Here is a 26491-nt window from a genome sequence, read left to right as displayed (position 1 = left end):
CCTAGTATGGGTTTTTTTGTTTGTTTTGTTTTTTTCTCAGTAGATATATTTGAAGCCTGCAGCCATTAGAGGAAATGCAGCTTTAGGTACTTCCACACTGGCTTTAATGTTCCCTTGTGGTGGCTGCGGCTTGGTCCAGACATTGTCAATAGTACAGTTGAAACGACGGGGGAGAATCTGTCTGCGTGTTTTATTGATCATGTGACGTCGATCACACTGTAACTGGGAAGCCGCTCATCTGAGCCAACAGTGTTTTATTCAGTAAAGGAGCAGGCCTCACTCGAACTGGAACTTTTGAAAGTTTAATCCTCTGTGGGTGTCGAAACTGCGGGGCTTGTCTCCTTGCATGACCACACAGTGACTTTCAGGAAGTTTAGACAACCACCGAAAAGCTTTTCAAGATGACTTAAGTATGCTTTTGAGCAATTAGCACTTCACACCTTAACTGAACACGAGCCCCTGAAATAGTGACAGCCTGCTAGAGCTTCCTGCTTGTCGAAACAAACAACTTCTGTACATACAGCTCCTGTTGAGTTTATAGCCGAGGTCTTAAAGACTGAGGTGGGGATTTAGGGATTTAGAACCTATTGGGAATTAATCAAAATCCTGTCTTTGCAAGACTCCCTAAAAGACAAATTGGCTTGTTGTTGTTTTCCATTATGCATTGCAGTCAATAATTATAGCCCAGCTGTTTAGCAGTGTAGACGCAGGTTTGTAATCATTCGTGCAACAAAATCGATGCTCCCATATAATTTTTTTTCCTAACATACAGTCTAAGCCATCATATTCTGGTGTGTCCTTTGTTGCTCTCGTCTGTTCTTTTGTTCAGATTGATAATAACGTGCAGTGACTGTTGAGGTGTAGCGACGGCCTGTCGAGGAGACGGGGCAGAGAAGTGCGAACCCAACCGGAGAGGAAGTGTTTGTGGCAGGCAGACTGTTGTGACCTTTACCGTGTGATTCCTCTCGTCAGACACGGTGACAAGCACTATAAGTGAGTGGCAGGCGATGCTGGAGCTGTTTTGTAAGCACTGGGCCGATTGCCTTGTCCAGAGGGATTTACTGTAGCCAAGTAAAGCATGTGGAGGTCACTGCTGAGGTGTCTTGGCAATTTCCTGTGAGGGAAATGTTGGAAAATTGATAAAAACAGCAGCTGGGGACCATCTTTGACTATTATTTAATTTCCTCCTCCCCCTTTTTGACATAATGCTTGTAATGTAGCAAGTGGTGCTTCTGTCATCAGCTGTTTCCTGTGTTAAGGAGATGTTTGATCCTTAACTCGTGGAAAAGAATAAAACTGAAATCCATCATGGTGCTCTAATGGAAGACTTGTGTTTCAGTCGAGTACAGACGCAGTAATGCAGAAATCCCACTGGCACTTGCATCCATTTACTGAGCAAGAATGAAATACATCTCGACTGTTTACTGCTAGTTTATCTCAAGGGAAATTTTGAGTTTGTCCAGCTGTTATATCATGCAAGTAATGATCCACTGAGCAGCTGATTAAGGGAATACTTTTGTACAAATCATTACTGTGGTGAAATTGAGATGTTCTGCTTAGATTTTTTTACAGCATCGGTGTGACATCTTGTTTAAGTTTTGATTCATCATAATCTGCAGTTTGAGGAGTTTTAGGGCCCTGCAAAAGCCATAACCTACAGCTCTGATGTCTGTTGATGAAGGCCCCAGTGGTGTCATACACATTTGCTGTCTCGTCAGCCCTGTGATTGATCACATCATGGAAGAGCAAATGTTAAGGAGCAGGAACGTGGAAGCGACTCTCCAAGCAAAAGTGCCAGATATTCTTTTATTTCATCCTCTCAGTTTGAGGTTACACAATGAGAGACGTGGGTTTGATTTTTGAGAGCTTCACATTTTGCTTTATTTGTTTGCCTGCTAGACTGGAAGAAAGATGAGCATACAAACAGATCATCCCTTCCTTTCTTTGCTACCCTAATGGCCTACCTCTTCAGTCCCGTCCCTCCTCTTCTCCGCCTTCATCCAGCAGGTGTGAGCAGAAGCCGCACTTCGCTGCCCTTTCTACCAGAGGGAAAAAATTGATTTGTTTTTATTCATAGGTTTGGCCTCTCCTGTCCACTTTGATCTTGTGCGGAAGGCCTTGGGAGTGAGGAGAAAGGCTCTCGGTGTTTGTCGCTGAGTGTTACAGCCGTTGCGTCAGCCATCAGGTCCATTTGAGTGCTGGGATGTGAGCGTTGAAAGAAAGATGAAAGTGGGGCGGATTTGGAGGACGGCCCAGGTGAGATGAGAGGGAGCTGAGAGTGCAGGGATGCAATTTTTCTGTCCACCCCGTCTGCCTTTCAATATAGTTGTCATTAAAGGTGGCCTGAGAAGTTTGAGTGAGTGTGTGTTTCATGTCCTGCTTGGACTATTCATCCATGTAGAGCTTTGGTGATTGTGTTCAGTATTGATCGTGTTGCTTTTTTGCTCTTCTTTACACCCAAAATCCCAATGAATGGATCGTTATGTGAATGCATCCTGACTCTGAGCTTCACACCGAGCTCAACAGGGACTGGGCAGTGATAGTAGCTCATCCTTAGAAAAATGAGATTCAGAGGTGGAGGTGAAGCTTTTAAAATACTACAAACACCACTGCAGCAGTGGCCTAAAGTTATTGCAGCAGCTGCAGGTCGTCTTCCAGGTGCAGCTACAGTAATAACAGGAAAAGCGAAAAGCTGGCGGCTTATTGCGGCGGCTGTATTGGAGATACCGTATGTTGCAGTGAGAAGAGCGCATCATGTGAGAGTAGCAGTAGACGCAAGTTGTTTGTCTGAACCAGCTTGAGGCGTTTGGTTCATTAATTAGTGATTTTAAGAGAATGTAGTGAAGAATATCCACAATTTATGTCATCTTGTTTACTTGATTTGTCTTGATTTTTGAATTATCTGTCCTTATGCATGCCTTAATTTGACTTATTTCCTTTCTTTTTTTGTTGGTTTCCCTCCTCATTTCCTCCCCTCCTGAGTCTGCTAAGTGCAGAGACACTGATAACGTGTGCTGTGTGGATTTCTCTGGTGGTCGTTATTTCCTTTTTTTATTCCCCCCTCAAGTCAATAGGAATGAGGAATAAGCTAAATTCTAGGCCTGTACGTGTTGTGTTTTTGCTGTTTTCATAAACTGGTCTTCTGCAGTCACATGTCTTATTTCATGTCATGTTGAACAAATATTTCAGTATTATTACGCATTTTCTTTGATCTCCTGGAGGAAAAGACACTTTTTTTCCTTCTTTATCTTTGCAATGTCAGACAGTTCGTGTCTTTCTAACACACTGTCAGCGTCTGTCATGCCAAGATCTTTATTCTCGCTGTTGATGCGTCCCTCAATATCCACGTCTTCTCCCTGTTTCCTCTGTCTTCATTGTCCGACTGCCTGCTTGTTTCCTGCTTTTTGTATTCATCACTTTCTCTACATCTTCCGTTTCTATTTGTCATTTTCATCTGTCTCCCTTCCCCGTCTTTTTCTTATCTTTTCTCTCACTGGTCCTTTGTCAGCCTGTCTGTCTTTTCCTTTTTTCCTGCGTATCATTCTTTGACTTAATATTTGATCTCTATCTCTGTGTTTTTCCTTTGTTTTCTTTCTTTCTCTCTCCTCCCCATCCCCCGGCAGCTCCAGCAGGTCTATTTTAGTGGTTCACTTTCTGGCTCTAAAGCCCTGGAGATGAATTATTGAACAGACTGACCCCTGGCTGCATGGCTGCTGTTTGGGTGTGGTGTGTGTATGTGTGTGTCTTTTCTCTGTTTCCATTTCAGTTCTTTAAGTGCTTCTTGTCTCTGTTTTTAAACAATGAAAGCATTTCTACCTGTTTGTGTGCTTTTCCTTTGCTGTCATCCTATGCTGAGCAGTAGAAAACTTGCAGCTGAGGTGCAAATTGTACTTAACACAGGTTCTTGTTTTATTCTGTTATTTCTCAAAGGTGCGCTGACGTAAGTGTTGGAAAAACATACAAAATTACAAAAATAGTAAACCATTTTCAGTCCCACTTTGGACCAAATGGAGTCTTTTTTTAACAGCTTGTCAGCAGATAAAACACAACACTGCAATCAAGGCCTCTTCAGGTGTCACTTTTCTTTTTTTTTCTTGCTGTGGTCCACTGGAGTGTCAGAAAGGAAAGATGAGGAGGAAGGGGATGACACATCACCAGCATTACAAGCTGGTTTTGTGCCCCCGTCATGATGCATACATTTCTGTTTCCAGTTTTCTAACCTCAAACACCCACTCGTGTGCTCCTGTTCTTAATAACTTAACCGAGCATGTGGATCAAACTGTCAAATTTTGCATCTGCATTTTGCTTTTTTTCACCCTTATTTTTTTATCTTCATCTGTTGCTCTTTTCCTACTAATATGCAGTAAAGAAAACGTCATTTTTTGAGGTGTGTGTTTCTGCTGTCTTTGAATCAGAAGCTGCAGCCATTTCACAGGGAATAGTGTCCTGTCCACTCATTAGCCAACCCTGGTAGCTCAGCTCTGCAGGGACTCATTGGCCCACTGCTGACTTGTTGATCCTGTTGCCTGAACATTGGGCAGGACTCTGTGGTATCTTCTAATCCAGATCCTCTTTTTGATGTTCTACAGGCTGTTCAACCTGACTCTGAAGAAGCTGATCATGCTGAAGGAGCTGGATAAGGACCTCACGTCTGTGGTCATCGCCGTCAAACTGCAGGTATGAAATATCTCAGTTGTAACGCATCTAAAAGGGGGGGTTCTTCACAAACCCATGCGTTTTTTGAGGCAGCATGTAGAAATATAATCCAGCATAATGTGAAACGTTGAAATGGTGCTGTGAAACATGAATCTATCTTAATAAAAGCAAAAAATATATGTCATTATTCTAGCAGCCATGTTAAAGCCTGAAATAAAAGGCAGTAAGTATAAAACATAATTTTAGTCTCTTTTCAAGCTGTAAGTCCTATTAGTCACCAGTTTTTCAGCTTGGTTTTAATTCAGCAGTATTGTACTTAAAGCCTTGACTTTCCCTTTCATTAAATATGCCAAACCAGTAGATGTTGAACAGTTGCTGAGTCAAACCACAAATGGAGCACATATTGTCAGATTTGGGCTGTGGTTATTCCACAAAGTACAGCAGTGTTTAATCTCTCCTAATGACTTCATGTCTTCACCTCTCCTGATGTGTTGCCCTGTTAGGGTGCTCTCTACCATTTCCATCTTGTCCCTGATTGTTTTCTCACTTCACCAGCTCCGTCTTGTTTTCAGTCTAAGAAAACCAGTACATTTTCTGCCATTTCTGGCACATAATACACTTAAAGCTGTTTTAATTCTTCTTCTATGCTGCTGCTGCTGCTCCCAGTTGCTCAGCGCCGCCCCCCCCCACACTTCTTCCTATCAGTCACTTTCCTCCCTTTCACCTCCCTCTTTCCTGACCTTCTTTGCTCCCACGTTTCTCTCACCACATGACGCTGATGAGAGTTCATTGTTTTGACTCTGCTGGAGTTGGCTGGGCCATGCGAACTGTAATCTTCCCATCTTTCCCTGCTTTCTTTCCCTGCTCTCATGACGTTGTCTCTTTTGTCTTTTCTCTCCGTCTCTCCTCCTTCTGTCGCCTCCTCAGGGCTCCAAGCGGATCCTGCGCTCCAACGAGATCCTGCTGTCCTCAGCAGGGCTGACAGAGACCGACCTGCAGCTCACCTTCTCCCTGCAGGTAAAGACGACGGTTCACTGAGGTCTGTCAGTCTGTCAGTCCTGTCAGTCAAAGCCAAACAAAAGCTTTGTTCCGTGTACTTTTCTTAGGTTTGTTTCTGTTTGCTTCCACATCACCGTAACATGCACTCTTAAGTTCTTTACTCTAAAAATGGAAACTTCACTACAAACAAATGCAACGTTAAAGGTTTTGATGTTAGACTGAACTATTTTGGGGGGCTTGTATTGTTTCCCTGCTTTTCTGTAGAAAATAAGATTGGATGTGATGATGTGAGACGCTGATATTAAACAGGTACAAGTATTGCTATTTAGAACTAAAAACAGCACAGCTGAGGCTAATGGGAATGTGATTAGTTCTGTGGATATTTAGTCATAAACCAAAGTATTTGACAAATTAAAAATAGATGACGATTTAGAAGATCACCAAAGTCATTACGAGTCATCCTCTGGGGATCTTGAATGTCTGTCCAAAACCCATTAAGTGAATTTTGAGTTATATCAGTCCCAAGTGGTTTACCAACAAACAGACTGACATTTCCACCCCTAGAGAGACATGATGGTGCACCAGTTTTGGAAAACTAGTGAGCGGGAGTGAGCCGTTTGTTGACCCACCGTATCAGCTACGCATACAGACAGGAAGTTCCTTCAACCGCTGCAGCAAAGAAAGAAAATACAAATTACAAAATACCACGAGACCCTGGAGGGATGCAGTTTTTCAAAATATGTTTATGCCATTGTGCTATTTTTGACTCAGCTAATGGTGGGTTTATTTTCCAACATAAACTCATGAAGAGTCTTGATCCAAATCCAAATGCAGTAATTTACTTTTGCTTACAAAAGCATGAAAAATGTGCATCAGATGCCGACATGCATCAACATTCATGCAGCATTTTTCATGTTCACTACCTCTGCATGGTTAATGTTACTCCCAGTGGGATTTCTTCTGCTCTGAATTATCCTTTCCCATTTGCATGTTTCTAAATGCTGCTAAAAGGTCAGGGAGTTTCTCTCTCTGGCTCTTAGCGAGTGCAGTGAGCCAGACATTATACATTATACATTAAACTTTCTACAGCAGCAGCACTGCAGAGAGGAAACCTATTAAAGCCAGAAGCAGAGTGATTTCGTGCCGTTGAACATTGTTACGAGAGGCGCTTTTGTTCCATTTATAGTTCAGCCGGTGAGATCCTTAATGATGGGTTATGTCACAGTTCGGATGTGACTAAGTGGTTTGACACTTCGGGACGCCGGTGACAGGTCAGTGGGTGTGAACTTTACCTTATGCAACTGGCCAGTTAGATCGGCCTAATTATCGAGACCTGGGAAACGAATGCCATCGCTTTATCAGTGCACATCTGAACCCGTCTCGCAAGTCAACCAACCCTCCTGTCCGCTGTTTTTGTTTCTGTGCATCTGTGAATGTGTTTGCTTATGTGTGCACCCGCAGTACCCACACTTCCTGAAGAGGGACGCCAACAAGCTTCAGATCATGCTGCAGCGCCGCAAGCGATACAAGAACCGGACCATCCTGGGCTACAAGACCCTGGCCCTGGGACTCATCAACATGGCCGAGGTAAGAGAAAATCTATTCACTGAAACCCTCAGTGTGTGATGTACAGCGTCTCACGCATGGGATTTTCTGACGTTTACACTGATCAGTTCCTTTTCCCAGGATGTCCTTAAAACTCTGCATTTAGCAAATTTAGACGCCAAAAAAGACATTAATTGCACTTTGACAGCACGTTTCTTTTCAGTTGAGTGAATGGGACAGTTGATCTAAAAGACAATATAATGTATCTTCTAGCTGCGTATTATATGCGCTCATTATTTTCTGTTCTGAGAATTCATTGGTATTTATTTTGACTATTAAAAATAATTCAAAATAATATTTGCATTGCAGGCTCCATTTAACCCTTAGGTGTCTTTTAACTTAACTGGAGTTACGATGATTATTTTAGTTTTATCAGTACTTTTTTCTTGATTCATTTGTTAGTCCATAAAATGAATAAATAAATAAAATAATAATAATTACAATTTCCCACAAACCTCAGATGATTAATGAGTCTAAACCTCGTAAATCAGGTCACTATCACATAAGCCAAAGAAAAACAGTCAAAACTTACAAATGAGAGGAACCCTTTTGCATGAACTGACCTTGTTTTAAGACCTAATTTACTGTAGTGCAATAAGCATAAAGTGTCTTCTCTCAGCTGCAAGTCTCCATCTGAAAATGTCTAACAACAAGAAAACAAACAATAATGTGAATTGTTGTGCCTTTTACACTCGCGGTGAGTGTAGAGCAATTGCTCTTGTAAGTTACTTTCCAAATGAATGGATGATTTGTGGTTGCAGGGTAGGTGGACGCTGCCTGAATCGCTCGTGCTTGGTACATTTCAGTGTGTTTTCAGCCCAGAGCACCTCCAGCAGCAGCAGATGGAGGTTAAGCTGCATGTTTGAGGGCGCGTCAGCTGTGAGTTGTTGAGTCAGCGGTGTCTCACCCTCTGCAGCCAGACAAATGTCCCAGCTGATCTGAGCTGGTGACCCAACAAACTACCGGTCATAGGCTCATTTCCCTAAACGTGCAGCCTCTGCCTTCTGCTTCTGTCCAATCTGAGCTTAACTTTTTGCCACAAAGTGATTCATAGCCTAATATCGACCAGAAGATGTGGAATGTCCCACCCCCTTTATCACTCGGAAACTTTTATTCAAACTTATTTAGCGCTAACCTTCATTTAACCTTCGCCGAAACTCAATTCAAGCAAGTGCAATTTAAAATCAAACTTGTATTTTGCACTTTGGCCCAGCGTTCTCTTCTTGGCCGCCATAAATGTCACCATAAATCAAACTTCCAATTAGGTAGTAGCCTCCTCTGCCAAAAGCTCGTCGCGTTCTCCGTCCCTCGCAATATGAAACCTTTATAAAACGGGCTGTGATTAATGGCTGCGTGTCTGTGCTCGTGTGTGCACATGTGGATGTTCCTTGCACTTTACGAATGCCTCTTGGCTTTCCGTAGGCTTTGTCTGTAAGAGAAGTCAGAATTATTTACTTCAGCGTGAAACACCTCGAACAAACCGACTCACCCCAAAAGACTTTACGCAGAGAAAAGGACATAAGTGCAGACTTAATAAAGAGGTGGGTTTGGTCTCCAGGATGTTTACACTCGACACTCTTTAATCAAGAGCAAATTAAAACAAATGCGGTAATAGAATAAGCCGATGGAGTACATGAATAAAGACATTATTCTTGGGAAGTCAATCTTCCAGCCCTTTTCTTTTCTTTTTAATCTAAACAGTGTGTGGCTCCAGTCTTTGTGATTCCTCCTAGCTGAGCAAAGCTGCTTCTTCATGTAAAATGAAGTCAAATTTTATTCATGAAGCTCTTTCCAGCAGACGGGCTTGACTGCAAAGTGCTTCGCAGAGGGCAACGGACACAAATACAGACTCGTACGCGTTCGCAGACAGCGAAAGCCTCTGCAGAATGAACTCTGCTGGGGTTTTGTGCCCTGAGCCCCGCCTGTCTGTGTGTGTGTCAGAGGAATAATCTGCTATAGGGGACACACTCAGGTTTTCATTTCATACATTCCGATCTGAAATGTCATTTTGATGCCGCTGTGCTTCTTTAACATGACATGTGGTTTCCACTGACCGAGCAGGTGCTGTGAGGATGAGCTGTCGAAACCTGTGTGAGTGCAGTACGTGTGTCTCACGCTGCAGGGGTGCTATCGTTGCTAGGAATCAAACGCTCAGCCGTGGATTAAAACCTACAGTGTGTGTGTGTGTGTGTGTGTGTACAGCAGGACAGTAGCAAAAGATTCATTCATATCAGTTACACAGCATCAGAATGATGAGTAAATCGAATGCAAACGCTGCCCTCTTTGGAAGTTTCAGGTTTTATATGAAATCACAGGTAAAGGGAAGAAGTTATGTTATCACTGGTTGTTATTTTTTATGTGCAGTGGAGTGCAGTCACAACTGAAGGAACATCATTTTACAAGAGGCAAATGTGAGTGAGCTCACATAAAAATGACTCAAATGTCCGTGCATTTATCGTGCAGGTGCTTTTATGGCGCTGAGAGATGGCCAAGAACAAGAAGTCATCTTTAATTTTGCTGAGACTTTTTAAGGATGTCGTTACTGCAGCACTTTGCAGCCTGTACTCAAACAAGTCGTTTCCTCAGAATCCATTTTTACCAGCTTGTTTTGCATGTAACAGGGCTCTGATGGATTTTTTACGTATGCTGTTTACTTTCCTGTATTTATATCCCATGCAGCACTTTGTAACTTTGTTTTAAAAGGTGCTACATGAATTGTGTTTTATTACTTACACTTACTTCTGTGTCATAAAAGTGTTTCAGAAAGAGTTCACTGAATGTTGTTGAGAAGTAATGCATTACATTAGCCCAGGCTGTATTTTGAAAAGCACAAACCTGCTGTAGAGCCCTCAGTGAATTTAGACTCTGGCGAGAAAAAATGTCAGATTACACCAGTGTTTCTCATTAAACATGTAGATTGCTTCTTCGTGATGTTTGCCTCGACGGATTTGCATAATCGTCCTTCCGACTGGAAAATGCTTAAAATTAGCTGCTGCAGGAGGCTTTAGAAAACTGAAGCTGGTTAGCTGAGCTTCAGCCAAGTGAACGGATGTACAGCAGTCGTGTCTCCACTCTTAAATGTGTGGCTAACGCTGTCTCCATAATAAGGTGGTCAGACTTCATTAACTCTCCCAGTGTGAGCAGACTGCTGAGAGAGGCTGCATGTCACTCAGTTAGACGCTGTGCTGCCGTTTGCCGCAGAGACAGATGATATTCGCTGCCTCAGTCTCTTTGTTAATCCCCGACTGCTATTTTTGTTTGTCGTCTTCACCGTGCTTTTTTTCCTTCCTCCTTCTATTGTCACGCTCTTCTCAACATCTGCTTCGTGTCTGTCCTCATTTCTTCTCTCACTGCTGTCTAACCTGAATCCTTCTCTGTCTGCTTTGAGTCTCTCTTCTTCCTCCTCCCCGTCTTCCTCCGATTCAAATCTCAGCCCCTGTTGCTTGTTAAGTGGACCATACTTGGAACGAGTCCTGTTTTTCTGAATATTTCTGTGAGAAGTTTATGCATCTGTCTTTGTTTGCTTCAGTAATTGTCTTGTTTGAGTTTGTGTGCTACTGTTTGAACTTTCAAACAGGGTTCATCTCATCTCATAAGACGGTTGCTTTTTGGAGCTTTCCAGGATTCAATTCAAACCACATGTGCAGAGATAATGGAAAAAACAGAATCAGGTTTATTGTTTTCACATACAAGGAATTTATTTGTTTGTTATTTGGTGCATAACAGTAATCATAGTAAGAGACAACAGAAATAAAACAAGAAGCAGGTCCTGCAAAAATCAAGAAGCAAACAAAGTAAATGTAAAAAATTATACTAGAAATATATAAATAAAACTTGCATTCATATTTTCATCTTTCTTTTTTTAGGTAGCCTTTATATACTAATATAAGTAGAGGGGGGTAAAATTCTTTCGTGATATGAGGGTTTTCATCCTATCATCACAAATCTCCTGAAAGCACCATTTGGACATCATGATGTGATGTCCCCAGTTTACTGCTCTTCCACTCACCTGATGTGCTCTTTGTAAAACCCGCAGCCTGTAGGTATTAAGGCAACTCGCTCTAATCCTCGTCTGTTTATCCTGTGTCCAGGTGATGCAGCACCCCAGTGAGGGCGCCCAGGTCCTGGGGCTTCACAGCCAGCTGAAGGACGCCTCTGTGCCCGTCGCCGAGATCCGAGTCTACTCGCTGTCCAGCCAGCCCATCGACCACGAGGGACCCAAAGCAAAGATGTCCGGTGAGCACGTCGTCTTACCGCATCCGGCTGCCCTCCTTCTTTTTCAGTTTGTCTTCCAGTCGTCACTTGTCCTCTGTCCCTCCAGATCGCTCCCCGGACATCGACAACTACTCTGAGGAGGAGGAAGAGAGCTACTCGTCGGAACAGGAAGGCAGCGACGACCCCATTCACGGACAGGTGTGTCTGGTTTAGAGCTGCAGCTGATCAATCTCTGGCTCACTTTAGCCTTCGTCAGGCAGTTTGTCAGCTTAGGAAGACATTGTGATGTACCGTTTGCTAGTTTTATAAGGTAAGCATGTAATAAAAACATGCAAGTTTTTCTTTTGCAATCACTGTCTTCTGTTCATCTCGTTCAAAGCGAACCGTCTTTGGCAGTGGAGCTCACACACACATTGGTGTGATCACAAACAGAGGGCTTGGGCTGTTTTTTTTTTTTTAAATTTGTGACACCTTCCTTCACGAGGCTTATGAGGGACGAGAGGGTGACGGCGCTCGGGGGGGCCGCGAGGGGGGTTGATGCCCATCGGTGCGAGAGATTGGAGGACAGAGTGAAAGGAGAAAACAGACAGCGGAGAGAGATAAGAAGTGTGCGACAGGGCTTTGGAGGCCAGATTGAACAGACTGAAAGGAGGTGACTGAAAGATGAGCAGTGGGAGGGGAGGGGGGAGACGGGGGAGATGAGACGGAATAAAGGAAAAAAGAGCCGTATAATCGTGTAGAAACCAAACTGTGCAATTAAAGGCTGGTGTTATTAAATATTTTTCCCTCACCTCATCTCATGGAAAGATCTTAGCTACCAATTCAGCTTCAGTTTATGTCTCTTTACTCTCTGAGCCTCATGTCTGTAGCGCCTGCTTTCCACTTAACATGTTATCTTCAAAAATGACTGACAGACTTTTTCCTCCTCTCTCTCTCTCTCTCTCTCTCTCAGTATCTCTATGACGAAGAAGAGGAAGTGAGGAAGAAGAAGCCGAGGCGTAAGCTGCCTTCCAATGCCGCCATCACCAGGGTAAGGAAAGCAGCCCTCTCACCTCGTCCATCCATCCTCCCTCTGCTACCTGTTTGTTTAGTTGGCAAAGCAATTTGCTGCAGACCTGCTTTGTGAAGAAGCTCTTCCAAACAGATTTGATTCGACTGGACTCTTGCCTCACCTCATTCACCCTCTCCTCCTCCTCCTCCTTCTCCTCCTTATCTGCTCCTCCCTGGCATTTCTATAAATCCATTTTCTCCCTCTCAGTCTCTATACATGTAGTACAGGCCAGTTTTTAGTGGAGGAAACAGTGAGACAAGTCACCACACAGACACACACACAAACACTTAGCACCGCCACACATTCACACAAAAGTGAGAGCAACCCTGAAATTTGTGTTGTTTGTGACTGTGTGTGTGTGTGTGCGTGTGTGTGGCAGCGGGGGTCTGTTTCAGCAGGTTATTAATGGAGGTCTCTGTGAGACTGTCACTGCTGCTCCCTAACAACACCACCTGTGGACAGCACACACACACACACACACACACACACACACACACACACACACACACACACACAAAATAAGCATCCTCTCTGCACTGCTGCAGTTGAGGAGCACAGATGTTGAACATAAACATGCACTCAACAGCTATTTGAACAGACCCTCTTCCCTGTTCTACACACATACACTCTGACACACACACACACACACTGACACACACACACACACACACACTCGACCCTCTCCACTTTCTCGCAGCAAATTGGGACAGAACCTCCAAAACACTGCGGCTCTCTGCAGCCACTCAGACGTCCTCTTAATGTTGCAGATGAAAGCTTTGCTCAAAGCTGATTTTCACTCACCAGAAAGACTTTTTTTTTTTGCCAAAGGAGCCAAAGGAAATTATTGTTTAGAATAGATTGTCGGTTTTCCCTCTAAAATTAGAAAAAGTTAAACCCCAGTGTTCACACAGCGGATTATGTTTTTATAATTATTGATTTTCAGCTTTATTTATTCGTCAAAAAGTGAATAAAGTAGCAATAAAAAGTAAAAATAATGAGCCTTATGAAAACTCTGAGTCATTTGCTTCATGTGCTTCACCTTCCTGTTCAGATAAGTCAGCTTGTCAAATAAATAATAAACAACCCTTTGTACTCATTCATCTGTGGTGGGAAGTGTCGACTTGATAACCTCACTCACACGCTCACATATTCCAGTTTAATGAGATGATTCACACCCTGCCTGCATACAAACATCTGCACGAGGCAACACTTCAGCTCTCCGTGACATACAGAAATATGTCCTGCTGTTGTATCCATTAACTGCTGTGTTATGAGTCACCAAGCGTGAAAAGAGAGTTCAGGAAAGTACCGCTATATCCTGCTCCTGTCATCTCTCTTTGTGCCTCACACACACACACACACACACACACTCACACAGATCCATCTCCTGAGCGTCTCACGTTGTCTTCTTTCTTTTTTCTTATTTTCTTTCTCCGCAGCAACCCAACATAAAGCAGAAGTTCGTCGCCCTGCTGAAAAGGTTTAAAGTCACAGATGAGGTTGGTGCTGTTTTCTCACTCCACCCTACCCCCACCTGCCCACACTCACCCACACCCACGCCGTCTCTTTTTGCCCTTCTGATATCACATCCACCCTTCTGCTTGGCATGCGAGGCTCAGAGTGTGTGTTCGCTGAAGTCAACATGTATTTCAGTTTGGCTTTGAAGACACAGAGAGGTGTGTGTGTGTGTGTGTGTGTGTGTGGGAGAAATGTGGCAGAGCAACTGAGATTCAGCTGGCAGCTCAAAAACAAAAATAAAGAAATGCTGTTGATTAAAATAGAACAGAAATGTGTCTGTTTAATGTGTTTATGTGCTTCTGGAGTGATTCCACCTGAATGTGTGTGTTTGATCTCACGCAGAGTCTGTTTGGGTGTATATTTATGTGCGTATTTCTCTTGTCTGAACATGGTGGGTGTTTGCATGGTTGCTTTTCTTCTCTTTGTCTTCCTTAACCTAAATGTTGCTGCTAAATGTTGCTGTTTTTGCGTGGTCCTGCTGCGCTACGTGGTTCTCATGGTCTTATTGTCTTTGTATTTTCGTATTTATTGGTTCAGAATTGCTTTTCCTTTGTGCTCCTGTCCGGTTTGTTTTATGTCTATTATTTGGTCGTTTGATTTTATTCGTTTCACTCGCTGAACTTGACAAAGTGACCTTTTAAACAGCTCACCGTGACACGTACAGATCTCCCTTCTTTCACTTTTGTGGCACAGTCTCTCAGAACTGGTCATAAGCTGTGTTTATTATCAGTGTTGGGATCAACACATCCCTGCTCTGTACAGGAAGTTATTACTGCTCGGCTCTGCAGAACTCATCAAAGCTGTTTTTAGTCTGTCCACGTGTCTGTTGGTCACCTGTCTCACCTGCGTCTCATCCAGGTTGGTTTCGGCCTGGAGCACGTGTCGAGGGAGCAGATCCAGGAGGTGGAGGAGGACCTGGACGAGCTGTACGACAGTCTGGAGATGTACAACCCCAGCGACAGCGGGCCAGAGATGGAGGAGACTGACAGCATCCTCAGCACACCCAAACCTAAGCTAAGGTAACAGCGCATGAGTGCTGCGTGCTTAACATACAAGCACTGATAGGACTCGCTCATGTACAATTCAGAGCTCCCTCTGATGGTGAAAGCTGCTCATTACATTCCTAATTTGAGGTTTACATGAACCAGAATTGGGTCAGTTAACTCTGAATCAATCAAAATGTAAGCATAAACCAGAGAAGAAGAAATAGAAGAAGAAATATCATTTGAAGTTTTAAGAAGGAAAATCAGAGAAGAGCATCAGAGCAACTGAATGAGTCAAAACTCAAAGAAAGTGTTCGATAACATACTCCTAACGGAGTCAAAGAGTAACAAATGAACCCTTTTTTAATAGTTCTTGAAGAACTAACTTAACTTAGAACTAACTTATTTTGCGTCCCTTCTTGTGACTGTGTGCTTTCATGCTCCTTTGTTTTCTTTCTTATATTATTAGCCTCAAGATGTGAAAAAAAATGGCACATACGTGTTTGTTTCAGAAGCTAGTGAAATATAAAAAACCTTTTTCACTGAGGACATTTCGACATGTCATGACAGGAAAATCACAGGCCTAAATAATAACATGAAAGATGGCTGAATCACAATTGGCCGCGTCAGTTTCAGGGTCCTGGTGTTGCGACGCTTCTTGTGCTTTTCCTGCCATTACATTCCAATCGTCTGCTGTTCGTTTAAAGGTTTTCTTCTGCTTCCGTCTCTGTGCGTTCAGGCCGTTCTTCGAGGGAATGTCGCAGTCCAGCTCCCAGACGGAGATTGGCAGCCTGAACAGTAAAGGCAGTTTGGGTCGAGACACTTTCAGTCCGGTGAGTAAATCAGATCCACGGGGCGAAACGGCAGCTGCAGCTGCTACCCCAGCAGCAATTTCACTTCTGTGTGAGCTGTGGGGCGTTCAAGAAAACCTGAACCTCGTCTGTCTCACCAGGAGCAGAGTGCAGTAAAACTTTATTGTCCCCAAACGGTGTCTGACCTTACGAGCGGTAATTTAGGCTGCGTATAAAAGACACGTGTTGCAGGTGTACTCAGCTGTGATGAGATGCTAAAAATCATTTCTTTGCTCTAAAAACCGCTTCCCAAGATTAAGTTATTTTTTTCAGACTTTCTTCAAATGAGCTTTTTTTTTCCATGTGAATTACTGGATTAAAGTTCCTTTTGAGGTCTTTAAAAGTATTGTTAGATAAATAAATAATCAGTGTTTGCTTGAACTGCTCACAACCAGTCAGATGAATGGAAGTAGATGTTTTTATTTTAAGGGATAATAAACCAAAAAGGTGTCTTACATCAGAGTTTTTTTGTCATAGTCATGTTGTCATAATTCCCTGCCTCAGCCCACAGTTGTGCAGCACACTTCTTTATTCACATAGCACTAAACAAAAACTTATTTCACAAACTGCTTCAGACTCACAGCTTTCACAGGGCAGGATAATAAAAAATAACTGTACTGAAACAGTGGCACTAAATGGAACACAGTGTCATAAAATAATGTAAGAATATGGCATAAAATGAAGAAACACAAGCTGGGACACAACATGAGACTCTGTATTGAAGTGTTTAATATCCAGAGTGAGAAGCCTGTGAGAATAGCCCAGAGGGTGCAAATATAACATTTCAGAAACATTTCCTTGATGGAGCAGAAATCCAATAGCTCTTTTGACGGTCGCCATCTGCTCAACAAAAAGTGTGTTTAATCTCGCAGAGCTGAATGGTTTCTACTGGAGTGTTTTAGTGTTGTGACTCGTGTCTGCCCGCTCCCCAAAAGGCTGGTTTTAGTGGAAAAATCTGTATTCATTTATTTCATTAATGTGTATTTAAAACAACACTAATACTCTTGATTATTATTTCGTTATCTTTGCTGTTATTTTATCTTGTTGATGATATATTTTTTCTTCCTGTTGCTGGATTCTGACTTCTGTGCCTTTTGTTTTTATTATTTATTTATTTATTTTTTTGTAATTCACTGAACCTCGAGTCTTATTAAGCTTGTTGGAATGACTGTCGCTCCCTCGTCTTTCCAGCAGGGGGAGCAGCCTCCCCTAGAGAAGATGAAACCCTCACGCAGCCACAACCTGCAGGAGCCGCTGTCTGAGACCGACATGCTGGTACGACTCTTATAATGTGTGTGTGAAGGAGACAGAATTAATGGTGTCTCGAGATCTTTGTTAATAACAGCACGAGGGGGGATTCGCTGCCAGTAAGTGAGACAGACTGAGAGAGACGAAGAAGAAGAAGGCGAAAAGCAAAAGAAAAGTGATGGAGTTTCTCCTTTTTCCTGACACTGACAGCCTGTGTGTGTGTGTGTGTGTGTGTGTGTGTGTGTGTGTGTGTGTGTGTTGGCAGGAGCTGACAGATCCAGAGACGTTTGCTGAGGTGGGCCCCTGCATCACGGTGTCAGTGGCAGAGAAACCCCGTACGCCCCTGAAGAACAGCAAAAGTGAGACCCAGGCCATGCCATCGCCAAGGTAACCAGTCATCCAAACACGGGGGCAAACTGTCAGATGTTTCACGTTATCATCAATTGTTTTCTTGTCAAGCTGTGCGTCTGCGTTACGTGAAATGTTGCTGCTGTCGGGTGGAACAGCGAATTCTGTCTCTGCCAGCTTTTATTGATCAACCATAGTGGTTTGAATGGTGTGACAGACAGCGAGCTGTGATTGGTCGGCATCCAACTTGTTTTGTCTTACATGTCTCTCTTGGCAGGAGTTTAAGACAGCGAAGATGTGAAGAATAATTTGTCCCTGCATTTCGAACTGAATATTTTCAATATGCATGTTGTCTGTCCAGGTTGGACGGAGGCCACACACCCAGACAGAAGCGCGTCAGCACTCCCATGAAGGAGAGACAGCTGTCCAAACCTCTGAGCGAACGGACCAACAGCTCGGACTCGGAGAGGTCCCCGGAGCTGGGGCACAGCACGCCGGTGAGTTCAGCGTTTTCACAGAGCCTCTCCGGGATCTTATCATAACCTCCAGAGTCATTTTAACCTGGCATACGGGAAATGAATCAGCATGTTGTGCATCAGGATTCCCACAGAGGGATTTAGTCTTTTGCTGTCTTTGTTCTGTGTCCTCCTCCACCCACGGGTGTCTTGTCTCTTCCCAAAGTAAGGAATGCATCCTGATGATATGACTCACCTGGAGCTCCGAAATGAATTATGCATGTGCTGATGAGTATCACTGTAGGGTGGTTTATGTGCTCAGCGTGTGTTTTGTGTGTGTGTATGTGTGTGTGTAGCTCCTGAGGAAGGTGGTGTATGACCAGCTGAACCAGATTTTGTTGTCAGACTCTGCGCTCCCAGAGAGTCTTATCTTGGTCAACTGCACCGATTGGCAAGGCCAGGTAAGACTGTGTGTGTGTGTGTGTGTGTGTGTGTGTGTGTGCGCGTGTGTGGGTGGGCGTTTCTTATCAAACACCTCACTCGCCGTGTGTTTGCAGTATGTTGCAGAGCAGCTCCAGGTGCAGAGACACCCGGTGGTCTGCACGTGTTCGCCGGCTGAAATCCAGGCAGTGCTGTCTGCCGTGCTCACTCGCATCCAGAAATTGTGAGTGTTATTCTCTCTCTCTTTCACACACACAGAAACACACACATTCTGAGTTGAAGCATCCCTCGCTTTGCAGGATGACTCATCTTCTTAGTCTTTTTCCAGGTTTGGTCTTATTTTTCTGTTTTCTGTCCCATGTTTGACCCTTCTTTTCTCCTCCTCCTCATCATCTCTTCCCTCTTGTCTCCACAGCTGTGAGTTTAGTTTATGCCAAAGCAACACTTTTACATGTTTCCTTTATCTTTTCCTTTTTTTCCCCCCTCGTCCTTATTCTGTTTCGTCTCTCCATCCCTTCACGCTGTCCTTTCTGCACTGCAAGAAACAGAAACATTAAAGAGAATTATTCTGTATGTTGTTTTCCAAATGTCAGAGGCGTTTTGGTTTCATACAGAAAAGCTTTTTATTGTTGGTCAGGAACTGGAGCTGATTGTATTTGTGTGTGATTGTTGGTCACACTGGACACTGTTGTTGTTTGTTTTCTTTTGTGTTGAGACGTCCTGCTGGTTTAATTTCTCTGTTGAAGGCAAGCCAGTCAGTACTGTGATTAGTTTTCTTGTCTCCACGGTTTGCTGTAGATGTTTATCAATGACTTTGTTGGATGAGACGTTGTGATGACCTCCACACAGCACTGATAACACCACTCTTTCTGTCCCTGTAGCTGTAACTGTAACTCATCCATGCCCAGAGCGGTGAAGGTGGCGGCGGTGGGCAGCCAGAGTTACCTGGGAGCCATTCTGCAGTTCTTCGTCACCCAGCTCGCCAACAAGACGTCCGACTGGCTCAACCACATGCGCTTCCTGGTTGTGCCTTTGGGTAAGAGAGCCTGTGCTTCACTGCTGATTAAGAAGCTCTTGTTTTTGCAGAGTCATGCTGCGGCAAGGTTTTAGTGTTTGGGGGAAACTCTGGGGAGCAACAAAAAGTTTTTCAGATTTGCATTACACACAGTCGTGTCTGTGCTGATTTTATTTAGAGAAACACAGTTGACCTTCACTGATTCCTTCGATTGCAGCGCTGCATTTAAACCTCATAACAAAAAGCTCACTTTGCTCTTTGTGGCCTGACATTCTCACATTTTTGCTGTTGCACTCCTTTCATCGCTTTCTCTCGTCTCCATCAGGCTCCCATCCCGTCGCCAAGCACCTCGGCGCCCTTGACAATCGTTACAGCTCCTCCTTCCTGGACGGGGCGTGGAGGGACGTGTTCAGCCGCTCTGAGCCGCCGCAGACAGGTGCTACACCCGTCACACTGAGGAACCTCTACCTGTGATGATCGCTCAGGTGTGCCCCTGTCCATGAGTGAATTTTGTTTTGTTTTTTGTCTCACCTGCAGATCAGCTGGACGTAGCAGCAAGAATCGCCCAGTACATTAGCGGAGCCACAGTCACACACCAGCTGCCCATCGCTGAGGCCATGCTCACCTGCAAACACAGGACGTGAGTACACACGTGAACGCAAGCCAGACCGTCTCACAAACTGGACGTACGTTTTCTCCAACATCCTCTGTTCTGTCTGTCTCTTTCCAGGCGAGATGAAGACTCCTACCAGAAGTTTATTCCTTTCATAGGGGTAAGATTTCACTTTGCACCAAGTAGCAGCAGGTTGCCAGAGAAAATCTGACTTGGTAGATGATTGCTGATCATGTTGCTGACATCACCTCTTCCAGGTGGTAAAGGTTGGTCTCATCGAGTCTGGTCCGTCTCCAGCAGGTGAGGAAGTAGTTTGTCTGCACGAACAAAATTGGATTTGCTTCAGCTGTTGACAGTGTGATCATGTTTGTCTTGTGGTCGTCCAGGAGAGACAGAAGAGGGCGTGGCAGTGAGCTTGGCTGTCCCCTCCACGTCTCCCCCCTCCCACGGCTCACCCACAGGGATGATTAAAGAGGCAGCCACACCGCCCTCCTCCCCCTCCATGGGCAGCGTCCTCACAGTACAAGGGTGAGACTGGCCTCTTTGATGCTCCACTTACGTTTTCTTTAAATGAAGTGTGGCTCGGTGCTTTGGTTTTAATTCACGTCCCCAAACGCTTGCTGTCCACAGGAGTCCCAGTATGTCTCACGGCGTGGACGCCATTGGCCTGCAGGTGGACTACTGGTTGGCCTCCCTGGCTGAGAAGCGGCGGGAGGGCGAGCGACGTGACACAGGCTGCAAGAACACGCTGAAGAGCGCCTTCCGCTCGCTGCAGGTCAGCAGGCTGCCAGGCGGGGGCAGCAGTGACCCACAGGCGCAGGTCAGCACTATGGCCATGACGGTGGTCACCAAAGAGAAGAACAAGAAAGGTGAGGGTGACTGATAAGAGTTTGTATTTTAAGTTAAATTCATTGTGCCAATTGTCAATTAACATTCATACTTTTGTTTTAAAATATTATGTGTTGGCTGTGTTTAGTTATCATAAATGGTGTGTTTTTATTTTTCTCGTTTGCCTCATTTAATTTTTCGACTGTGAAGTGTGTTTATATGCACAGAAAAATGTTGCTCGGTTAAGGAATAAATGAGTGCATCTGGAAAAGTGATTGATCTGATGTGCTGCAATGTAATCTTTAAGAATCAAAGTGAATCTGAAAATCAGTTGATCTGACCCTCCACTGAGCTTCACCACATCTCCCATAATGCCTCTGTTCAGTTCCCACCATCTTCCTGGGAAAGAAGCCAAAAGAGAAGGATGTGGACTCAAAGAGTCAAGTCATTGAAGGCATCAGCCGACTCATCTGCTCCGCCAAGCAGCAGCAGACCATCCTGAAAGGTAAACCTGAAGCATCAGGCTTGTTCTGTACCTCCGTTTTCTTCAAGTGTGTGTTTCGACAATTTATCTCGCTGTCATGCTGTTACTCAGCTCAGTTTCTGTGCCCGTTTCCCTCCAGTGTCCATAGACGGCGTAGAGTGGAACGATGTTAAGTTCTTCCAGCTGGCCGCTCAGTGGCCCACTCACGTCAAGTACCTACCTGTCGGACTTTTCGGTTACAGCAAACCCCCCTCCTAGGGGCGTGCACCCGCCGACTCCTCTGACCCCGACTTGACCTTCGACTTTCCTCGATCCTTGTCACACCTTTGCGCGAAGACCCCGCCTCTCAGCACCTGCAGAGCTGAGAGAAGACGTCGAGGGGCTGGACTCCTTTTCTTTCTTTAGCTTCATTTTGGCTACAGTCGTCTTGTTTCTCTTTTGGGAGGGAGATGAGGAGGGAGGTGCTGGAGTGCAGCGCTGTTACAAGTCACTTTAATGCCCCTTTAGGTGTGTGTGTGAGACGAGTGTGCATGCACACGTGAATGTACAGTGTGTGTCTGTGTTCACAAGGGGCTCACAGCACAAGTTTATTAGCTGACTGCCGTTTACTTTTCCGTTCTATGGAATGCAACAGCATGCAACAACTCACCCATTTCAAGCCCTTAAAGTCTCACCCGCAACTTTTGACCCCTTCGAGGTCACGCTCACCTCAAGACCTGATCCACACGTGCATGCTCCGAGCTAACGGATAACACCACTCATGTGCCGGAAAACAGCAACTCAAAATAAAAATAATTTAAAAAAAGTAAGGCAACAAGGCTTCAGTGTTTGCATGAGCCAGTGAAAACACAAAGAAAAGCCTCCGCTTTGCATGTGATGAAGTTCTCCTCCACATGTTCTTAGATTCCCTTAAAAACAGAACCATTCTCTCTCTCTCTCTCTTTTTTTTTGTTTAATTTCAAGGGCTTCCATGAGATTTAACATAATTTTCTGTACCAGAATGAGTCATTTGGATGTCTAATGCCAAACGTTTCCTTTCAACAAAAAAAACAACAAAGAAAAATCATCTGTAAAGGGGGAAGTGTCTTTTTTAAGCTGTGCTCTGGTGAAAATAGTCAAACCTTCCCTTTAAAGCTGTTTTGTGATGAATAGTGTACGTTTTTTTTTTTTTTGTGAAGATTTCCAGGATTTTCAGGACGGGGGGGTTCCTGTAACGTGCAGTTTTCTTCTCATTTGCTATGCACTTATGAATCTGGGTGTTTGCAAAGTGCAGCTGAACTCAACTGAAACAACAAAATTTAAAGAGTCCAAAACATGCGGGATTCTTTTGTCTTCATGCATGAACTCCGCTTTTCCATGACGATCTGTGCTGCAAACATGGGGGTTCGTCACCTGCAATGAAGCACAACGTCGTTTGCCCTGATTAGGTGAAAACAGCAGACCTGGTCAAAAGTGTAATTTTGTAAGCATTTGCAGTTTCTCTTCTCCGTACAATAAACTTCACACACACACCGTCCCCCCCACTCAGCAAAAAGAAGTATTTGGGTTGACTTCAGTTCTGTTGGCACAGGTCTGCTACGTGCTTTGTCTAGTAAGTCGTGAGGTGATTAATGAGTGTACAGTAACTGGTAACACGTGTGCGTGTGGTGAAATATAATTTGGTCAACAAAAAACAAAAAAAAAATCACTAAATAGTAGGAATACTTTTTTACCATGTGGCAGGGGGCATGCACTTGGTGTGTGTGTGTGTGTGTGTGTGTTGGCTTTGTTTGTTGATGATGTGGCCATTATCAATATCACTGATTATCAGATTAGACGTAAAGCTGCAGTGGTCGTCCTGTTTTACCTTGTAGCCCGGCACGAGTCCAAGCTAACACTTTAAAAAACAACAGCAACAAGAAAAAGGAAAAAAAAAAAACAATTTTATTGAAATTATTTGATCTGTGCAAATCCAAGAATGTATCTGCAAACGTAAAAACCATTTTATTCGATGCACAGTGGTGTCGCTCTGCCTTGTGTCGCCTGCGTGGTAACACTCTCCATCTCCTGTGAAGTATTAGCAAAATAGCTTGTTATTTTTTTCAGTGATGTTAATGCCATCGTCGGCGCGGTTTTTGTTTTGTTGGAAAGCACTTCTGACATTGCAGTGTTACACTTGTGATGTCTCGGCTCGTGTTTCTGCGGCGCCGCGTTTCACGCTGAAGGGTTTCGGAGCTTCGTTGCCCCTCTCTCTCTGTTTGGTTAAAAGCTCGTCTGTCACTGCTGAACAAACACTCAGCTTGGGTTCAAGGACTTCCACATATTTGAATGTACTGAATTTAGTTTACACGTGCTGTCTTGCGTCTTTGTGAACGACGTCATGAACTTTGATAATTTGGTGTCATTTGGCCTAAAAGAGACGTCAGAGTCCAGAACTTAAATGTTCCACCAGTCCAGCGCAGTAATTTTAAATTCCACACAAACAGCTGACAACAGATGACGAGCCAGTTTGGACGCTTTGCTCCAACTGTTTTTTTGTTTTTTTGTGTGTGTTTGCTGTAAACAACAAAAAGACAAACTGCCAGGGGGCCTCTTCAAACCTGTCGTTTTCCTTCGCTTGTGTTGCTGACAGCCAGCTAAGGGCTTGACAGACGGCTTGACTGACGGGTTTCATATCAGTGAGCATCGATGTGCTGTAGTTTGACGTTTCTCAATCATTTCGTTCCAAAGTTTGACGCCTTTTCTTCAAATTTTTTTGCTGCATTTGCAGTTTTGAGGGCAAACTTATCTAAATTTTAAGAAGAAAAATGTCCGATCATCTTGGTACCCGGCACATACTGAGACAGGGTTTGTAATTTGCCACTCATGACTTCATTAATGTGAATAACTCATTTAAGAATACATTGATGCTCTGCTCTACAGTGCAAGAATGGAAACAGCTTTTGGGTTGCCAGGTTGTGATTCCACGTTTCAGTGGAAAAGAATCCCTTTGGTTAAAACAGAAAACTACACTTCTACATGTTTTATATTAACAGTGGGTCAAATGAACTCTTTTAATGTGAAAGGTTTCACTCATATCAGCCAGTTCTTCAGCTCCCTTCAGGTCTGCAGAGCATCTTAGTCTCCTTCAGCTGATTGTTTTGATTAAAGGGCCCCCAGCTTTACTGTTGTGGTTCACATCAGCGTCGTGTCCTTCTGATTTAATATAAAACGCTCTAAAAAATAAATACCTTACACCTGCTTCCCGGTGCTAAGCAGCAGACATCTGGCTAGAGAAGAAAGTGCAGCATTTAGTAGCTAAAGAGCCCGATATTGGCCTCAGGAGTTGGTGGAGACTCAAACTGAGCTAAAACGAGAGTGGATATTGGACTGATGTTCATTGGACGGAAAGAAACATGACGCCAAATGAATGATAGTGTTGTTCTGTAACTGCTGGATTCGAAACTACTCATCCATCAGCACCAGTAATAACACGATGAAGAAATGTTACTGTCGTCAGTCAGTCCAACGCGTTAGGAGGAAGATCTGTAGTGTAATTAAAAGATAAATTAAAGGGATTCGTCACCAGAATGTGGCAACCCAAAACCTATATTACTGTAGCATTAATAGACTCTTAATATTAAGAATGTTAATGTTATAATTTTAACTTTCAATAAAGTTATCTGTGACAACTTAGACAATTTTTTAAAAATATGCTTTATTATGAACGATTACCGCATTTTTAAATTAGGAAACTGTATTTCAAAAAGAGAAAAAGGTTCCAAAAGCTCGATAACGTTTTGAATTTAAATGCCTCATTTTTTTGTTTACACCTGAATGATCATGTGTCCGCTCTTAGAGACAACCAACTTAAAGCTAACTTAAAATGCTCTTTGCCTTGTAGTGTTGTTAGCCTACTACTACATGCAATGATGTGAGTCTAAATCCTAAATTGTGTGAAGCCATGAGGACGACCTCCACGGGGAGGTCAAAGGTCAGCTCACTCCCCCCTGATTGAACTCAAGAGAGGCATTAAGAGCCAAAATCACTGCCAAAAACCACAGTCTGAAGGAATTGTGACTACATTCAGATAGACTTGCAGGGTTTTAGTGGTGCTGATAGCCGAAACGCATTAACAACAAAGTGATCCTTGTTCTGTAGTTATCATTTCAGTGTCTGGAGAAAGTGAATGCAGGTTGCAGCTTTTCCTGACCATCTTTCCCCCTCTTCGTCACCGTTTATGTTTTTCTAAAGTCTCTCTGAAAACACTGTTTGTTCTGTATGTGAACTTGTTCCTGTGTGTTTTTAACCTGTACCTCTGTACCTGTGTGTCTTTGTGACGGTGTTAACGATGGTCCCTCTGTCCTTGATTGGTCGTGGTTAGAGATTAGGAGCTGTTTGGTCCATCAATAATCTCTGTCAGTGATCAGCAGTGTCTTTTCTCTCCACTGTCCATGTGTTCCTCTGGTGACGAGAGTCTTCTTCACCAGGCTTCCACAAGCTTAGCTTTCTGAAATCATCTTAAATGATATTGTCCACTTTCCCTCACGGCTTGTAAATTTGCTGTCTGTCCTCACGGGAATGGGATTCACCCACGAAAGCAGTAGATTTCTGCCTGATGAGGTTCTGCTCAGAGCAGAGTCCTAAGCTTGTGGACTTGTGGAGAGTATTTTGCACATGCCATTGTTTCTTCAGCAGCAGTCTTCAGCTTTTTTGCCTTTTGCCTATAACAATAATTATGATAAACTGTAATGCTTGTACATATCAGATAGTACTTGTTATATTGTATTCTAGTTCTGTTTTTTTGTTTGTTTTTCTTAATTTGACATGTTTTGTAGTACTGCTTTTTCATGATTATGTTTGTCAACCAAACAGACGTGGGATGAAAAGTGGAAGTGTTTATCGTTTCATTTGTTTTTTAAAATAAAAATACTCCTGATTTGTATCTCGGTCTCTCTTGTATTTTCCTTACAGATTTTCCAACTGATAAGAGAATTCGGACAAATAAAAGTGCTTTTTATTAATAGTTATCCGTTGTTACAGTGTACATAAATAGTGCAGATGGTGCAGGAGAAGCGGGTCAGTGGTACACAGTGGGTCCTCACTGCATGGGGTCTCTGCTGACATCAGGACACAAAGAGTAGCAGCAACGCAAGCTGCTTCATTTCCACCTACGTCCTTGTTCTGCGAAAACCTGTTTAATTTTGGTGTGTGAAGCCACAA

At 43.6% G+C, this 26491-nt stretch overlaps 1 protein-coding gene across 2 annotated transcripts in view; it reads left to right on the top strand.

Annotated features, from left to right (window-relative positions):
* LOC124054506 (phosphofurin acidic cluster sorting protein 1) overlaps nucleotides 1–26213 on the top strand; it is a 50838-nt gene extending 24625 nt beyond the window's left edge. The window contains exons 2-24 of one of the 2 annotated variants that reach the window (XM_046380598.1): nucleotides 4590–4677; nucleotides 5584–5673; nucleotides 7117–7242; nucleotides 11352–11496; nucleotides 11582–11673; nucleotides 12428–12505; nucleotides 13966–14025; nucleotides 14903–15063; nucleotides 15767–15860; nucleotides 17073–17153; nucleotides 17392–17513; nucleotides 17836–17971; nucleotides 18286–18390; nucleotides 18487–18593; nucleotides 19252–19406; nucleotides 19711–19821; nucleotides 19923–20025; nucleotides 20116–20158; nucleotides 20256–20298; nucleotides 20385–20526; nucleotides 20629–20867; nucleotides 21212–21331; nucleotides 21450–26213. In XM_046380598.1, the coding sequence (XP_046236554.1) occupies nucleotides 4590–4677; nucleotides 5584–5673; nucleotides 7117–7242; nucleotides 11352–11496; nucleotides 11582–11673; nucleotides 12428–12505; nucleotides 13966–14025; nucleotides 14903–15063; nucleotides 15767–15860; nucleotides 17073–17153; nucleotides 17392–17513; nucleotides 17836–17971; nucleotides 18286–18390; nucleotides 18487–18593; nucleotides 19252–19406; nucleotides 19711–19821; nucleotides 19923–20025; nucleotides 20116–20158; nucleotides 20256–20298; nucleotides 20385–20526; nucleotides 20629–20867; nucleotides 21212–21331; nucleotides 21450–21568 (2560 nt within the window). In that variant the 3' untranslated portion in view covers nucleotides 21569–26213. Of the gene's footprint in view, nucleotides 1–4589; nucleotides 4678–5583; nucleotides 5674–7116; nucleotides 7243–11351; nucleotides 11497–11581; nucleotides 11674–12427; nucleotides 12506–13965; nucleotides 14026–14902; nucleotides 15064–15766; nucleotides 15861–17069; nucleotides 17154–17391; nucleotides 17514–17835; nucleotides 17972–18285; nucleotides 18391–18486; nucleotides 18594–19251; nucleotides 19407–19710; nucleotides 19822–19922; nucleotides 20026–20115; nucleotides 20159–20255; nucleotides 20299–20384; nucleotides 20527–20628; nucleotides 20868–21211; nucleotides 21332–21449 lie in introns of both variants that reach the window. The other variant, XM_046380597.1, reaches the window with a different exon arrangement.
* The last annotated feature ends 278 nt before the right edge of the window (nucleotides 26214–26491 follow it).

This window comes from Scatophagus argus, chromosome 23, assembly GCF_020382885.2.
Source record: "Scatophagus argus isolate fScaArg1 chromosome 23, fScaArg1.pri, whole genome shotgun sequence".
NCBI lineage: Eukaryota > Metazoa > Chordata > Actinopteri > Scatophagidae > Scatophagus > Scatophagus argus.
The sequence above is the reverse complement of the archived record's forward strand: the minus strand, read 5'-3'. Positions and strand labels throughout refer to the sequence as shown.